At 36.2% G+C, this 18,956-nt stretch overlaps 1 protein-coding gene across 8 annotated transcripts in view; it reads right to left on the minus strand.

Annotated features, from left to right (window-relative positions):
* Nucleotides 1–7,451: 7,451 nt before the first annotated feature.
* Nucleotides 7,452–18,956, minus strand: part of ngfb (nerve growth factor b (beta polypeptide)) — a 117,103-nt gene continuing 105,598 nt past the window's right edge. For all 8 annotated transcript variants that reach the window (XM_055212706.2, XM_055212704.2, XM_055212705.2 and 5 more), the window contains 2 exons: nt 11,735–11,848; nt 7,452–8,495 (listed from right to left, as the gene is read on the minus strand). In XM_055212706.2, coding sequence (XP_055068681.1) covers nt 7,906–8,495; nt 11,735–11,848 — 704 coding nt within the window. In that variant the 3' untranslated portion in view covers nt 7,452–7,905. The remainder of the gene's footprint in view (nt 8,496–11,734; nt 11,849–18,956) is intronic.

Genomic DNA, 18,956 nt, shown 5'->3' on the forward strand with positions numbered 1-18,956 from the left:
GAGATAATCTTAAAATAACGTTTCTCATAATAATAATAATTATAATAAATAATTATAATAATGATGACTATATATATATATATATATATATATATATATATATATATATATATATATATATATATATATATATATATATATATATATATATATATATATATATAGTCAAGCACAGTGTGCAACTATGGAAGGTTTTTTTGGTCTTTTTTAAGCAAACAGCTTTCTATAAAGCAATAACAAATATTTTAATGTGATGAAATGTCTTGTATTTTAACCTGGCGTGGCTCGCCTGAATGGGCAAGTGGGGCAGTGCCCCACCAACATTTTAATCCACTTGAAAACATAAAACTCTATATAAACTTTTATATAAACTGTTAATTTGTGTCTAATAAATGTGTCTAATATTATTGAACAAATGACTATTTTAAGTCGTAAAGTGAAATAAATATGTGCGCAGGGCATGGTTGGCTACTCTATGGCCCTGTCCCAAATGGCACACTTCATGTGGACTTTCGGTCCCGTGGCCTTAAATTGCGCATGCTTGCTTAGTCTACGAGTCCGTAGGGTGTCCCATCTGTATTTTTTACGCTTCGAAGTGTGTTCATCAGCGCCCCCTTTGAACCCTTGATGCGGTCTTCGGCGAAATCCGCACTGCAGCAGGCTTCCCGCACTTTACCAACCCAGAAGTCCTTGCGAAAGAGAAATCAGACCAATCAGACGATGGAAGGGAAGGGAGGAGTTCACACTGATGGGCAACTTTCCTCTTCCTATTTCCGGCATGACACTCGAGTCTGTCCCAAAATACAACTTTGGTCCACCCTCTTTGACTCGCGTCAAGGGTCCGTATAGGGTCTGCACTATGTTTATCAAAAACGTTCATCAAAGTCCGGAGTGTGCCATTTGGGACAGGGCCAAAGTAATGATGGAGCTGAGAGAAAGCTCCACAGCGCCCCACATTTTTCCCCTGTAAATTTGTGGTGAAAAATGGAAATGCAGTGAGCCCTAATAGAGAGTCATATGGGCAGATATGAAGCTGCCCCTCTACCTTTTAAATTACATGAACGTAGTTTTGGACAATGCTATATTATTCTGCGTAAGCAACTTTGCCCTGTAAAGATATAAAAAAATGTGCAACACCCAAATGACCAATGGTAAGTCGTTCAATGTGGCATTTAAAGGGTCATGGGATGACACAGTTTTGGCTGTCTGGTAATACTAAAAAGTGTTTTATTTCCCATGCTTACCTTTTTATTCTTATTAATGTTTGTTTGTGTGTGTGTGTGTGTGTGTGTGTGTGTGTGTGTGTGTGTGTGTATGTGTGTGTGTGCGCACTTGTCTTGAAAGGCAAAAAACAAACAAATCAGCATTAAAGAACCTTCTGCATAGTGTTCTGCATGGATTCATTCATTTAAATGTAACATTTATACCACTAGCAGTTAATCTTAGGTTAGTCGTACAGCCTACGACACGACCAGAATCTGCTCAACCTAAATTTATAGTCAGAAGCTGCTACTGTTTGTAACTGATCGATTTTATTTATTTTAGCACAAATTGAGAACAGTGCTCCCTCTAGTGATAAATTTTGTGAAATACAATAATGAAGAACAAATGTCTCTGAAATTCAGGCTAAAGTCTTATAATCTAATGATGAGATTATATACGGAGTCTTACTCAGTCAATATCAAAGATATAAAGGTTATATTTTCACAGAATGTTACATCATGCACTGCAAAAAATTATTTTCAAGAAAAAATTTGTTTAGTATTTTTGTCTTGTTTTCAGCAAAAATATCTAAAAATTCTTAAATTAAGATGCTTTTTCTTGATGAGCAAAACAACCCAAGAAAATAAGTCTAATCAAATTTAAGTGATTTTGTGCATAAAACAAGCAAAAAATCTGCCAATGGGGTAAGCTAATTTTTCTTGAATTTAGTGTTTAATAAAAATGTTCAAGATTTTTTTTTGCTTACCCCATTGGCAGATATATATATATATATATATATATACATATATATATATATATATATTGCATGTTTTATGCACAAAATCACTTAAATTTGATATTTTTTGTCTAAAAACTAGACTTATTTTCTTGGGTTGTTTTGCTCATCAAGAAAAAGCATCTTAATTTAAGAGTTTTTACATATTTTTGCTGAAAACAAGACAAAAATAATAAGACATTTTTTCTTGAAAATAATTTTTTGCAGTGTGTAGAATGATTGTATGTAAAAAAAAAACTGTAAATCCAAAAAAATGCCTTTAGCTTGGTGTTTACAGACAGGGACACAATTTTAGATTCCAAATTTAAATTCCATACCATGCAAAAAATTATTTTCAAGAAAAAAAATCTTAGTATTTTTGTATTGTTTTCAGTAAAAATATCTAAAAATTCTTAAATTTAGATGCTTTTTCTTCATGAGCAAAATGACCCAAGAAAATAAGTCTAGTTTTTAGACCAAAAATATCAAATGTAAGTGATTTTGTGCATAAAACAAGCAAAAAAATCTGCCAATGGGGTAAGCAAAAAAATCTGGAACATTTTTCTTAAACACTAAATTCAAGAAAAATTCAAGAAAAATTGGCAGATTTTTTTTTGCTTGTTTTATGCACAAAAGAAAAAGCATCTTCATTTAAGAATTTTTAGATATTTTACTGAAAACAAAACAAAAATACTAAGAATTTTTTTTCTGGAAAATAATTATTTGCAGTGTAGTATTTATTTATTTATTTTTTTTTAAAAGTACATTTGAGAAAAAATAATATCTTAAAGCATAAAAACTTCAAACATTCTGACTACTTAGAGAGAGTTAATATGTGAATGAAACCGCTAGAGGGCGCCAGTTCTTTGTTTTTGAAAGCCTCCATCCATTTGAACCCCTAACTCTGTACATATTTGTCTTTCTTTAATCTTTCAGTAGATGATATTTCCTACCCAATTGTCACAAGGAGGGCATGGTCTTGTTTGTAATCTTCACCATATGTCAGTACAGTCCGCAGTTCATTCATCTCATTAATATTCTTTGTGAACGAACCAAAAGCAAGGGTCTGTTTCAGATTCGTCACAGCAGTTTCTCCATAGGGATCTGTCCTACAAACAATCAGAGACACGCTTGTGTTTCCCATTAGCGTGGGCAAAACTCACACACGGCTCGCTAATGGTCGAGTATACAGAAACATTCGAAATTTGTCGTGACCACAAAACATCCAGATCTAATGGGAGCATGTGAACTTGTGAAGGCCACACATCTGACTTCACAAATAAACTGAAACATGTTTAAAGTTGACTCGTTGATTTGGTCCTAACTAGGCTTGTAAATCATCCGAATCATTGCTTCAGTTTAAATAATCACGTGGAACAGAAGGGTAGGGTATATTAATATCATTGTCGTGGTATGAAAACCATCACGTTTACAGTATTAGATGTCCTCTTTCATATAATCGTGTTTGTGTTTGAGAAGTGACGACATTTCAGCACCGCTTGACCCTCACCAGCACACTACACAAACATTTACCATTAAAGGACCTTAAGGGTAAAACGTACACTTAACAATCAGCTCCGCTATCCCAAGTGAAGTCTGACCTTTGACCATACAGACCCAAGCCTGAGGACTTTAGACATCCAGACATGACCTCATCATTCGACCATGCACCTGACCTTTGGCATGTAGTCTCCCCGTGTTTACACAATCAAACTTGAGGTCGATCTAACAGACCACTTATCCATCTGTGCTTGTAAGGCTTCCACATGCCGCCTAAACAAATTTATTCAAACGGATTGCAATGAAAACACCTGTTTGTAGTTGCTGGAATGGTTTTTTAAAGATTTGCACTTTCGAAAGCACTTTTTCTCGGCACCATGTGGCCTCTGGAAAGGGAAGATCGAATACATTCCAGCGCAGGGCCTTTATTTCCATGTGTTTCTGCTTTGAGACACACCATCTGTTTCATTGGCCCTACTGACATTGCCAACCGACTCTCTGGCTATCGGACAACTTGCCATAACCGTTTCGTGCTTCGTGTTGTCTCACGACTGGAAGTGACATCATGTCCGAGTTACAGCGTTTTCATGCCAAGACCATAAAACAAAACAATCCAGCTTTTCACACCGAGGCTGTGCGTAAAAACACATTCCGGAAAGTTTAATAGCAGAAACGTGAAACTCATTTATGGTTATTATTCTTCACTTTTGTTATTGGAGCTGTAAAGTTAAGATGGGAGAATTACTTTTATAGATAAGGAAACACTTATTATACTACTGACATTTTCTGTAGCTGAAGTAGTTGCATATTTCAGGCTATCATTAGCTGCGTTTCGATTGCCCTTTAACCTGCGTAATTTGAAATAACGAATTGAAACGCATAAACACTCATATAAAAGTTAATAAACTCCATTAAAAAAGTTTTTAGAATTCAGTGGCTGTATCATTTCTATTGGAAAGAATTGAACAAATATTAAATGGATTTAAATGTTGTTTGGCTAAAAGTAAGCATTTTCTCAATCTAAAGTGAAAGTAAAGATAACATCCGTGAGTCCGCTAGCGCCCTCTGCAGGCATGTTATAATACATACTGCTGTTTGTTATTACATAGGCTACATATTAATGTTTAATAATGCTTTTACTTGGTTTTGATTGTGTTTACTTTATTTTAACCAATTATTATATTTGTATTACCATTTGTATTACCAAAAGAAATTAAATGACTTTATTATCAATTACAAAAATAATTGTTAGGGACAGTCCTAGATTAGTTAAAACATTTTAAAATTATGTGATTTTACTTTTTTCATGCAAATATTTTATCATTGAGGATTTACTAAAAAGTGTAAAAATATTGTCTCGTCTCATGAACTTAATCTCATGTCTCGTCACACCCCTACTAGAAACGTCGTCATTTATCAAAAGTTCTTTTGTAAGCATTTTGAAAATAACGCTAACGTTTTGCGCAAATGTTTAATGGAAACACAGCTAATGCACGAAAATTACGTAAAGAGTAAGAGATTAAGCAAAAAAATAATTGTGAAATCTGTGAAAACACAGCTAAAGTAATTTTTTGTCATTTACTGCAAATAGGTATGCGCGGCACCGTATGAGGTTGAACACACCTGCCGCTATAGACCGTTTCATCGGACGCACGTGATACACGTCTGGATCTGAACCTTCCTTCCGGTTTCATTTTTTTTAAGGTCTGACTAGTTGCTAAACTGATCTCTTGAACAAATGCCTCGTCGAAAATAACAAATGTATTGGTTTCCTAGGTAATCTATGTGTAGTTTTTTTGCTTGTTATATAAATAAACTACGTTTAATGAACTTTGTTGTTATTTATTCTTAGCGGAGTTTACCGGAAGTTACGTGCAGCCGCTTGTTTATGTTGTTACTGCTGAAACGGTCTATAGTTTTTGGAATTACTTTTCGCGAGACATCAAAAGTACGTTTTAACTGCATAACATTACAATAACACCTTCATTTCGTAGTATTTTTTTGCAGACATTTAGAAAACATTGCTAAAGTTTTGCGCAAATCTTTAATGGAGATGCAGCTAATGAATCAACATTACTGCAGAAAGTAAGAGATTGAGTAAGGAAATTATTATTACCCAGCTAAAGTCATTTTCCCATGGTATTTTGATGTCAGCCCCATATCGGTATGCGCGGCACTGTACAAAGTCGAACACACCCCTAGCTATAGTTTTTAGAAAAAAAAATCGTGAGACAACAAAATATGTTTTAGCCGCATAACTTTATAATAAAGCCTTCATTTCGCAATCATGTTTTGTCAACATTTAGGAAACAACGCTAATGTTTTGCGCAAATCGTTAATGGAAACAAAGCTAATTTATCAACATTACTGCACAAAGTAGGATATTAGTTGAACACACCCGTCGCTATAGTTTTTTGAAAAACTTTTTGTGAGACAACAAAATGACATTTTAGCCAAATAACATTATAACAACATCTTCATTTAGCATTTTTTTTGTCAACAGGGCTCCAGACTGTCACCAAATGGTGGCATTTTGCCACCAAAATTTGAGAGTGTGCCACTGACACATGTGCGACCAGTAAATCTGACCACTTTTTTTGTGATGTGACACTGAATTTGAAACAGCACACTACTTTCTGCATCTATCTATCATTAAAGTATTTATAAGTAATACAGTGGAAATTAGTAGAAATGTGAATATTTGGTTAGCATGTTGATTTACAGTGTGTGCCCCTAAATTTTCTGGTTGCGCCCCTAAAATTTTCAGTTAGGGGCCATTGTGCTCCTAGTGAAAAAAGTTAGTCTGGAGCCCTGGTCAACATTTAGAAAACAATGCTAAAGTTTTGCGCAAATCTTTAATGGAAATCTAGCTAATGTATCAACATTACGGCAAAAAGTAAGAAATTGAGTAAGAAAATGATTGTGACCCAGTCTGTGAAAACTCAGCTAAAGTCATTTTTGTGTGATTTACAGTTTTCTCACAATATTTTGATGTCATCTGCATATCAGTATGCGCGGCACAGTATGAAGTCGAACACACCCGTTGCTATTGTTTTTGGAAAAACCTTTTGCGAGACAACGAAAATTACATTTTAGCCAAATAATATTATAATAACGCCTTCATTTCACAATTATTTTTTGTCGACATTTAGAAAACAACGCTAAAGTTAATTGTGGAATCTGTGAAAACCCATCTAAAGTAATTTTTTGTCATCGAGATATTTTGATGTCATCTGCATATCGGTATGCGCGACGCCGTATGAAGTCGAACACACCTGTCTCTATAGTTTTTGGAATTACTTTTCGCAAGACAACAAAATTATATTTTAATTGCATAACATTACAATAACGCCTTCAATTCAAATTTTTTTGTCAACATTTAGGAAACAATGCTAAAGTTTTGCGCAAATCTTTAATGGGAACGCAAGTAAGAAAATTATTGTGACCCAGTCTGTGAAAACCCAGCTAAAGTCATTTTTGTGTGATTTACTGTTTTCTCGCTGTATTTTGATGTCATCTGCAAATTGGCCATATGAAGTCATGAATCCGTTGCTTTAGTTTTTTGAAAAACTTTTTGTGAGACAACAAAATGACATTATAATAACGGCTTCATTTCGCAATAATTTTTTTGTCGACATTTAGAAAACAATGCTAAAGTTTTGCGCAAATCTTTAATGGAAACGCAGCTAATGTATCAACATTACTGCAAAAAGTAAAATATTAAGTAAAGAAATAATTGTGACCCAGTCTGTGAAAACCCAGCTAAAGTCATTTTTGTGTGATTTACTGTTTTGCAATATTTTGAACATTATATAACCTTATAAATATTGATATCTTAAGTAAGGTCATGGCAAAGATTAAAATCACATGAAATCAATGATTAAAACTTTGATGTTCCTAAACTCAAAAGTAGATTATGAGACATAAGCCTGGATTTTACAGTCAGGATCCCATTTAATAAATGAACAAATACTGTTTATAAAACTTAATTTTATTCACCCCAAGTTTGTTTTATTAAAAATGACTGAAGGTTCGGTTTCCTTTGATATCAATGAGGTTGTACGTGTGTAAAGCTACAGTTGAGGAGCTTACAAAAAAACGAAACAATAATGCAGCTGTTTAATAAATAACAATTACAACAAACAACAACGTATTTACATGTGGTACCACCTCAGTTGTCATACTGCTGTAGGGGTAAATACGGATATCCCAAAAGACAAAAATCATAAAAATGAATCGTCAACACTGAAGTTCAAATCCTACATTCCACTGTAGATTCCAATAAGGAGCACATTATATCCCAGCAGATGGTCTGTTTTATGTCCTGGTTTTCATTAACGGCATGCACGAGGAAAATGTTCAACATCATTCCGATGTCACGTGGACGGCTTTGATATCAAACACGTATGTTGCAAAGCAACAGACTGTCATTGCCTCCACGATTTCCGACTGAGAACGCACACGCAAGCCACGTTAATCCGAATCAGTCTCCAGGCCACCAGGTTCTTAAACGAAGTCAGCGCCCGCACGAACGTGTGTGAATTGGTACAATACGAGTTCCAATGGCGCGCGTCGATTCCCAAACACCCGGAACCTGCACCCCGCCCGCTGCTGCACGTCGTCTCGAAAAAGTACTGCTTTTTATTGACGTTGTTAATGTTTACGTCGGGCAATACCGTGACCTCGTTGCCAGAAATGTCTGTAGCTTTGGTTTTATTGCCCACCCAGAGGCTGACGCTCTCACAGACGGAGTAAACTCCACGGTGTTGAGGTTGGCCCGCTTTTCTCTTGGCTCTGTTCTTCGGATCGGAGTCAGGCGGTAGTTCACTGAAAAGCACGCGAGGCGACCGATACCGTCTCTTGTTGAACAGTTTGGGATCCACGGTTGGCGCAGGATTGGACGTGACATCGGGGTTGGCGTTCTGCGGGCAGACGTCACCTGGGCGCTGGGCAAACATCTCGCTGCAGGACAGGAGCAGCAGGGCTAGCATGGACCACCGCATGGGCTCAACGTGACCTGATAACAGGAAAATTATACAATTATAAGAGCTTTGTGTATATGGGTGAAACCAATATAGTGGTCTAGGCCTGTTGGAAACATGGACATAAAATCAGTATTACAGACCAGACATACTATCTGCAAGTTAGATTAGGATAGGACAATATTTAGCCAAGATACAGCTATTTGAAAATCTGTAATCTGAGCAGTGGCGGCCGATGACTCCTTTTTTCAAGGGCACTCGATGCGAAGTTTGTTACAACATGTATGTAGCATGTGTGTGGTTCTTAATTCCAAAATATGTGTTCAGCGCGTCGATTGATCCTATATGCTTCACGTGTCTTGTCAAATAAGTGCCTGCTGCAGACGCGTCTAAAGGGTTTATGATAAAAGAGATGCTCGCGTTTCTACTCGCATAATCTCATGCGTAATCAAATTTTACTGTTAAGGGAGTGTCTTGCGTTTATTTTGTGAACGTGAGCGTGAGTGTGTATGTAGTATTAAAAAACTGTATAAAAATGTAAACTGATGTGTCAGGTTTTTAGGGTAAACTCCCCTTCCACTTGAGCATTAGTATGAAACTGCAGGATCTCTTAAACCTAAATAAAATTAAATCCTAATTTCAAATTTGAAAGAAATGAGTCTTTTTACTTAATTCTGCTCAAAAACGCCCAAGATGTGTTTAATGCCAAGAGAGGTCTCACTAAACACCGACGATGCCTAAAGAAGACATTTAGTCCTGAAAATTATTTTTTTATTTTTTTGTAAATATTTCCTGTATTTTCTGTTTGTATCTTAATAAAATAGATTGAAAAATAAATATGGATGGACATTAAAACTTGTAAACCAACAAGTCTGGTGTTGGGGGCCTAACCATGGGTTCACACCAGCCGCGTTTGAGGCTTTAAAATTGTGTCTACTGCATCTAGTTTGCCGCTTGAACATTTTGAGTTTACGCGCTTCATTGCGCGTGAAAGCCGTGCGTGAAATTCTAGTCATCGAGACTTTCACGCGGAAATTGCCGTCATGGGAGGGGCTTCTGCGACTCCGTTCTCTTCCTGTATTCATATCACTACTAGAGCAAGCTCCTGATTCGTTAACGCAGCGCGTTTTTCTGCCAAAGTTCAAATTTTTTAATTTGCACGTTTGCTGCGGCAACGTTCAATTCAACTAGACGCGTGAATGAGGTGGAATTGCGTCTACCGCGCCGCACTAAATGCCTCATTTGCGCTGCAAGACCTCCAGACGTGCGTCAACACATCTTCACATTGACTTAAAATTGAAATCACTCGCGCTTCACGCCTCTACCACTGCTGGTCGGAAAGCAGCATAAGACTTTTGCACAGTATGGGAGAGCGGGGGCAAAAGTACAATTTTTCAGAAAAACGTAATTTTAAAAGATAATGTTATAGACAGCGATACATTTTTGCTGTGGTCAATAACTCACAAGTGTGGTCTATCAATACCAGGTGGAATTTTGTAAAAATGTAAAACAACTTCAGTATAATTATTTTACTTTAAACATAAGTAGTGAATTGTTACTTTCGACCCCACCTGCAGGTGGGAAATACAAATAATGAAATTACAATTTAATTTTAAATTTTATTTTTATCAAATGTTTTAAAAGCAAACCAACAGTACAAACTTAAAGGAATAGTCTACTCATTTTCAATATTAAAATATGTTATTACCTTAACTAAGAATTGTTGATACATCCCTCTATCATCTGTGTGCGTGCATGTAAGTGATGGAGCGCGCTGCGACGCTTCGATAGCATTTAGCTTAGCCCCATTTATTTAATGGTACCAATCAGAGATAAAGTTAGAAGTGACCAAACACATCAACGTTTTTCCTATTTAAGACGAGTAGTTATACGAGCAAGTTTGGTGGTACAAAATAAAACGTAGCGCTTTTCTAAGCGGATTTAAAAGAGGAACTATATTTTATGGCGTAATAGCACGTTTGGGAGTACTTCGACTCGGCGCAGTAACACCCTCCCTCTCCCATTATGAGAGTGAGAAGGGGAGCAGACTTTTCAGGCGAGTCGAAGTACTCCCAAAAGTGCTATTACGCCATAAAATATAGTTCCTCTTTTAATTCCGCTTAGAAAAGCGCTACGTTTTATTTTGTACCACCAAACTTGCTTGTATAACTACTCGTCTTAAATAGGAAAAACGTTGATGTGTTTGGTCACTTCTAACTTTATCTCTAAATGGTACCATTGAATGAATGGGGCTAAGCTAAATGCTATCGAAGCGTTGCAGCGCGCTCCAGCGCTTACGTGCACGCACACAGATGATAGAGGGATGTATCAACAATTCTTAGTTAAGGTAATAACATATTTTAATATTGAAAATGAGTAGACTATTGCTTGAAATTGTTGAGAATAAAACATTTATTTGAACAGTTTGAACACTATGAAAATGAAATTAAATCAAATTAAAATAATATCAACTTTCAACATATATAACAGTATTAGCACCGAAAGAAAACACCTTTCTGGATCTACACGCGGAAAATGGTGAGTAAATAACGCGATATTTGTCAGCTCTGTCAGGGTTTGTGTGCCTAAAGGGGATCGCACACCGGCTGCGCAGCTCAGCGTCGCGCTGCACAGAGTCGCGTCTAGGACAACTTGGAAGTATTGTAAACCGGAAGTGCACATTAAATAGCGCGAGCTTTGTCAGATAGCGTCTACTTCAAAATGTAAAATATACGTTAGCAGCCAATGTTAATTGTTAATGATTTGGGATGATGTTATTTAATGTTAAACTATGTGAGTGGCGCTGTGTGGCGCGACAGGGATTTGAGCAACTTCCTGAGTCAAAGCTGGGCGGCATGGACAGGTGCCACCTGGCGGCGCCGGTGTGCGTATACTCATAGAAAACAATGTGTTCGATTTAATTCGCTGCGCGACGCTGAACTGCGTGGCCGGTGTGCGATCCCCTTGAGATGCTGTCGTAGTTTGGGATGCAATGTTATCAGGGCTCGGAGAAAATTGCTTTGTTACTTTCGTCCCGCGTTACTTTTGCCCCAGTTCTGTATATTTCGACTGAAAGGCGTGCATGTGATTTTGGACCAGTATTGTGTTTTGGCCTATAAACAGTAAACAGTTTTTAATGCCCACCCAGAAGCTTCATGCTAAACTACTTTGAGGTGGTTCGTATACAAATATCCTCTAACTACTTCAGCATGAAGCTTTTTTAACAGACAAACAATAAGGGCTCGTGTACCTTGGATATAATCAATGTGTTTACCTGTGAAATGTTTCCAGGTGAAGTGTTTGGACCTGTATGGCTTTAGCATAGATCTCATCTGCTCCTCATGGTACATGTATTGACCAGCGTGGCATCTTCTGCTTCCAGCCCCCCCTACAGAGAAGAAAATAAAAAAAAAATCATTTTAAGCATTCACTGTAGGTGTATATTACCATGTACTTACGGCACAGAGTATTGCCTCATCAAACTTTATACAATAGCTTGGGAAACTTCATGCTGTCAGTTTGGTTTTATTCAAGTATCAGCTTTCTTGTACAAGGTGTTTCTTGTACAATATCATTGACTTTTGATTGCAGACTTGTTATTTTGGCAAACTGTTGTGAAACATTTGTCTTATTCACACGAGAAAATTCTGAGAACCAGGAGACGCCAGCTCCTCTCTTTTACATTTCATTGCCGTCTATAAAGAAACAATTGAGATGTTGTAGCCATTCCTTTGTCATATTTCTTTCCTACGGGGAGATACACCTAATCCGCCCAAATACATTCCTTCAATTTTTAAGACTTGGAGGAGTGCTGTTAAAATATGTGTATAGCTCGCCTCATATACTTCAGTGAATGTAATATCAATTACTGTTTAAAATTGCTGTTTCTGTTACACACAAAGACAAACTATCTCTATGCAACAATACACACACATTTACACAAGTCTTGTTTCTTTCTCTGGGTTCACATCAGACACGGTAGAGGCGGCAAAAACGCGCTATTCACGCGCAGTTGGACGCTTGAAAATTTTGAGTATACTCGCTCCATTTGCAGGTGAAAGCCGTGCGTGAAATTCTAGTCATTCGAGACATTCATGCGGAAATTCACGTTATGGGAGGGGCTTCTGCGACTCCGCTCTCTTCCTGTATTCACGTCACTACTAAAGCAAGCTTCTGATTGGTTAATGCGGCAAGTTTTTCCGCCAAAGTTCAGATTTTTCAATTCACGTGGCAACGCTCAATTCGCGTCATTTGTGCGAACTAGACATGCGAATGAGGCAGAATTGCGTCTAGCGCGCTGCGCTAAATGCCTCATTTGCGACGCGAGACCTCTAACGCGTCAACGTGTCTTTACATTGACTTAACATTGAAATAACTCGCGCTTGATGCCTCTACCGTGGCTGGTGTGAACGCAGCATTAGAAAACTTGCATTGCATTTCCTTATTAATTAACTAAATTAAGTTAAAATTAATAATAATATATAAATAAATATTAAATAATACAGATTAATTTGTTGCATAATACGGATTGCAATACAAATAAAAGTATGTTTTTTTTTTCAAACTATATCAGAGAATCACCAACCCCCAGTGAGTTTAAAGGTCCACTGTGTAAATTTTTAGCGACATCTAGTGGTGAGATTGTGAATTGCAACCAACAACTCAGTCCACAGCTCACACCTGCCTTTCGAAATGCATAGAGAAGCTACGGTAGCCACCACAGGACAAACACATCATCGTCTGAGACAACATAGTGACAAAATGTGATCTATAGAACAGTTTTGTCCATTTTGGCTACTGTGGAAACATGTCACTTTAGGGGTACTGTAGAAACATGCCGGCAAAAAGCACCCCCACTCTGGCCCAAACCATGAAAAGACCTACTTTCACTAAAAGGGTTGTTTTTACTAAACCATTTAGAGTATAACCATGTTATCATTAGAAAGAAGATAGTTTGAGCTTCATTTTCCAGGTTTCAAAATTATTTTAAGATAAAAATTAAAAAAGTTAGAGAGGCTGAAATACATTGTAATAATTTTTTTTGCATAACATCTTTTTTACTACTAAAAATCTTAATGATAAATATGTGTGTGAAACCTAGAAATACAATGATGCCAAAGCCACACGTCTGAAGAAGTTATGTTTCACGTTTGAAGTCAATAGGCCCCAAAATGAGGTTCTTGCAAGAGTTTTTCTAAGACTAGTGCCTTTTCTAAGTGCCAGTCAGCCCCAAAATTATTTTGTTTACATGCATACACGTTCATTCTTCTTATTATTTATCTTTATGTAAGCGTATAAAATGGAATTTCCACATCAGGAAATATAACGTCACATAAAGATCGTTGGATTTGTTATCTAATTGGCTACACGTTCTGTCTATCAATATTTTCCATGAAGTCATTGGAGGAACGAGCGAGTCAGATGACATCACGATATTTGACAGCGCTGTTTGGATATTATGTATTATAGTCCCGCCTACTTTTTAAAACAAAGTTTGAATGCGGGTTTGAACGCGAGTGTAATCTCATACAATGTTACGATGTAAATAGTCCTCAGATTGTATATTATATTCTATTACAAGATGTTAATGCGAAATCTGATGTAAACAATGGACAATATATGAAGAGTTTCGTTGCAAAACGAGATAAATCCATTTTTTAACATCTTTGTCAAAACATGTTTATTATTATGTTATCATGTTATTATTTTGTTTTATGGTGCTACTTAGCTGTATTTGTTAAGTTATGAAGGTTTAAATCAAAACAAACCAACTGCAGTTGCATTGAAATTAATTGGAATGCACAACCAAAAAACGAGATTTCTGAACAATTAAAAAAAACGGTGGTTATCTCGTTTTGCAACGAAACTCTTCATATCTATATTTCACGGATTATATGCATTTGTGGACAAAAATGGTCATTGGATTTTTTTTAAAGACGGTTTTAAAGAGTTATTCACACATCTAAAACAGACTGGATTCGATTCGCGATCGTTATATCAACAGAAAGGTAAGGAGTCTCGTTTATATTTTGCATGTTGTCATCTGCGACAAAATTTAAAACATGACTTCTGTAACAAAATTGTGATGCTAGAGCATCTGTATCTCAAAACAGAGACCATACACTGATGCTAAACCCGTAGACCTTTTAAACGATGTATAGTAATGTTAATATTATTAATGTTTGTATACAGTAGGCTATATAGATATTGTTAACAGCTAAAAAAATGACGTCATCCCGCACCTGTGCTAGTGCGCGTCGAGAGGTGTGTGTAAACTGTAGCAGCATCTAGTGGTCAGACTGCAAATTGCAACCAACAGCTCACCCCTCAATTTTAAAACGTATATGGTAGCCGCCACAAGATAAACATGTAAACAACGACGTAGGGACGAAACACACTCTGTAGAACAGTTTGTCCCTTTAGGGTTACTGTAGAAACATGTCAGCGACTTCCATGTAAGGGGACCCGCAGTGGATGTAGATAAAACGTCTCATTCTAAGGTAATAAAAACAAAACAGTTCATTTTGTAAGATCTTTATACACCACTGATAATAGACCCTTTTACAACACCAAATAGCCTGCGCGCGCATCTTGGCAACAGAAGTGGTGTTATTCCCCATTGGTTCTAAACATGTCGGCGACTTCCATGTAAGGGGACCTGCCGTGTATGTAGATGGCTCATTCTAAGGCAGTGCGTCTCAAATAGTGGGGCGGGACCCCCAGGGGGGGCTCGAAGCGACACCAGGGGGGGCGCGCGAGACCCCGGGAAAAATACTTTTTCAGGAAGTGATTTTTTTGCACCGTCACTTAAAGACATTACACCCAAAAACACGCTGATAAGCTGCTTGAGTTTTTTATTATTATTTATTTTATATATATTATTATATTTAATTTAATTTTTCAGGATCAAATGGTCAAAAAATATACTGTAAATAAGGATTGATTTTTTTATTTCAGGCAAATTGATGCATTTTAAGTCTTTTCTGTTACAGACTAAAAAACAATGTTAATAAAGTTATTCTTTGTTTTAAGTTGATTGATATTTCTTTTTTTGTGTTTTCTTTAATGTTAATAAGGATACAATGCTTTGCAGATGTGTCATTTTATAGACAAATTATACTATTTACAGTCACGGCGGAGAGTTGGGGGGGCGCGAAATATTTACTTCTTCCTTGGGGGGGGCGTGACAGAAAATAATTGAGAAGCACTGTTCTAAGGTAATAAAAACAAAACAGTTATGTAAGGTCACTTTTAACATAGTTCTGTATATTATATTGCATTTCTTTCAAGAGATCCTCCTAAAAGTTAAACAATGCATCTTTAAAGCGCATATTCAAATTTTGTATGAGATTTTTGGTCGCTTGTGTCCCTTTGTTGCCTTTTATTAAATGTAGCCGTTTTTTTTTTTACAAAAATTGTATGTATTGGTATGTAGGAGGACCACCTTACAAATCCTAAGACACCGACCTCATTAGCTGTGATAGAGACTATTTAACACACCCCATCTGGCACAGCCAGCGTTATGTCGACACGGAAAGCAAAACAAAGCAGAGCTCTCTGTCTTTTTCAAACAGTCTGCTTTCATACAGCGACAGCGTCTGGGTGGCATAGGTTCCAGTGTGTAACGTGAACCCATCCAAACCACACATACACACGGTCTTATCAACGGCTTCCACGGGGCTGTGATTTCCACAGACTGCAGGGCAGCTTTCTTTAGGCAGTCAAGTGTGGTAAAACTCAGAAATGAAGCGTGGCTTTGTGCTGGCCCTGAGCCTGTGGACCAGTGCTACGTTACTCATTTCCCACCTCAACCCGGATGTTACTAAATGATACTAAACAGTTTAAATGTTTTTTTCTATAATTCAGATGTTATTTCTCTCTTGACGTTATACTTGTCTGTAACCCATCATAACTATCAACATTCACTTTGGTGCATACTGAGATTCAGTTGGGCTACAACGTATATGCTTTCAAAGAACCTGTCACATAATATTACAGACAACGAGAATCACAGTGATGAGGTTAAACTGCGGGCACATCTGCAATGATGAAGCCGGTCAGAAGCAACTTCACGGTCTACAGGGTATGAAAGGACCGGCATATGTTGGGGTTGTACTGATGTTCTTACCGAGTTTATGGGTGATTCTCACGAAACCATTGAAACACCACGGCACTAATGATTTTAGCTTTAAAATGTGTAATATAGTAACATTAAAAAGCATCAGAATTAACACAATACTATGTTCTACCTTGCACAATGTGTGATTTCAACATAAGAATTTATAATTGGAAATTTTATCTCATTTTCTGCTGAAATTCTCTTTACCGCAATGTGTCCGGTTGTGTTTGAACATGCGTTATGTTGTAATTTAATCAAATTAACACAAAAATATTAAGAAAAAAATAAATGGATGTTTTGCTAGACTACTTTAGATGACAGAAAAAATGTTTACTGAATATTCATGTATAATAATAATGAAGAAAAATTAGGAAAATGATGTGTCCATGCCTGATGTTCTCATCCTCCGCAACACTTTTTGAGAACAGTTTAAGCACACATACAGAATTTTAATAAAGTTTGATTTTGAGTGACCAAGCACATGAACCAGTTACTTCAAGATGGCTACCAGATCATTTTTTTTACAGTTAATTTGAAATATTGTCTTGTCAGAATGCTTACACGACATTTTGATTATCATTACCGCAACAGATGCTTATTAAATGTTAATTTAATTAATAGAAGCATAATACTTTGATTTTAAATGCATGTGCAGAATCTCCAAATTATGTTCTTTCAGGTTTGTCATGTCATTTTGAAAATATGTCAGTGTTGATGTTTGCTGACTGTTGCGGTAATGAGATTTTTTAGGACAAATTTTTTAAATTATGTTACAAAAAGTGTTCAATGATAAGTAAAAGTTTTTAAATTAATGTTCCCATTTACTCCAGACTTTGTTTTTCAATGTCTGGTGGGAAAAAAAGGAAATTTAAGCAATTTTTACATTTTCATGCTTGACATTTTTAAAACCAAGTTTTCGTGAGAATCACCCTTATAACAAGCATGACCAGCGAGACTTCCTGGTAAAATTAATAAGCAAATCAATATACAGTACAGGTGAAAACATTTAGGTAGGACATTTTTACCACAAAATTATAAAATGCTAAGGCTGATATTTCATTGCCACTTTGATTTATTAACACGTCAAAGAAAAATTTATGATTGTCAATAAACCAACCAGGGAACTGGCACACACACTAATACACACACACACAGTAATACACACATATGCATGCACATACAGTATGGTTATTGTTAGACAAGGTCTATCATAAAATATGGTGACAGACCATAGTGACAGGTTTTATGGACAACATGTTGTAGTTGATGATGAATCCAGATGATGAATCCTAGAACTGGGACTATGAGAACCATTTGACTCTACTGTAAGAGTTTACACTAACCGCTTTGCCATTAAACACAGATAACTACATCTCATATTTACCAAATATACAGTACTGGTCAAAACACTTGACTGAAATGTTTCCCATGATCCTTAAAATATTTTAACTCATTCCCTGACAGCCATTTTTTAAAAAGTTGCTTGCCAGCCATTTTTTCTGATTTTCACAAAATGCCTTCGAGGAAAAATTTCCTCTAAAAATATATAAACATACAAATATATCAAATGAGAGAACAGACCCTTTGCTTTCAAACAAACAAACAAACACATTTTTTTCTCTGCTTAAAAACTTTTAAATATGGGTATTTTTCTTTAAACATACAAATATTTAGCAAAAAGCTGAAATAATTGTATTTTTGTGAAGGAATTTGTTAGAGATCTGATTCAGAACGATACATAGTAATTAGTAAATAACGTTTTGGCTTCAGGTTTTTTTATAAGTTCGGTAAACGCGGTATTGCAGATTAACATAAAAATTCATCAGGAACACTTTTTTATGCAAATATTTTCTAATTGATGAGATAACTCGTCAATGGCGCGGAAAGAGTTAATTTGAAGGTATGTTTAAAATTACTTTTGTAGAGAAAAGTATATTTTTGGCTAACATATTTTTATTAGACAACAAAAAATGTATTTTTAAAAATTATTTTTTAAATTAATGACTTCGAGTGAATATTGGGGGAAAAAATCATCAACCAATAAGAAGTGCGTATGGAATGATTTCTTGTAATTTTTTATTTTTCTTATCCATCTTAATGGATTCATCTTAAATACCAGTATTTCAGAATGACCTGGGGGCTGGATTAAGCATATTTTACACAAAAGTATTTTATGAACGTATAGTACGTGTCAAGGGTATTTGGTTACCATCATTATCTAATTTTTGACAGATGTGGCATTTAGCGACTCTTCAGATATTCTTTCAAAAGCATCTCAGGTTGAGACCTCAAGCTTTGATTTCGCAAATTCTAGGTAAAGGGTGACTACATTGTAGACGATAAAATATATCAGAGTTTTAAATTGATTTCAACGCAA

This window comes from Misgurnus anguillicaudatus, chromosome 8 (assembly GCF_027580225.2).
Source record: "Misgurnus anguillicaudatus chromosome 8, ASM2758022v2, whole genome shotgun sequence".
NCBI lineage: Eukaryota > Metazoa > Chordata > Actinopteri > Cypriniformes > Cobitidae > Misgurnus > Misgurnus anguillicaudatus.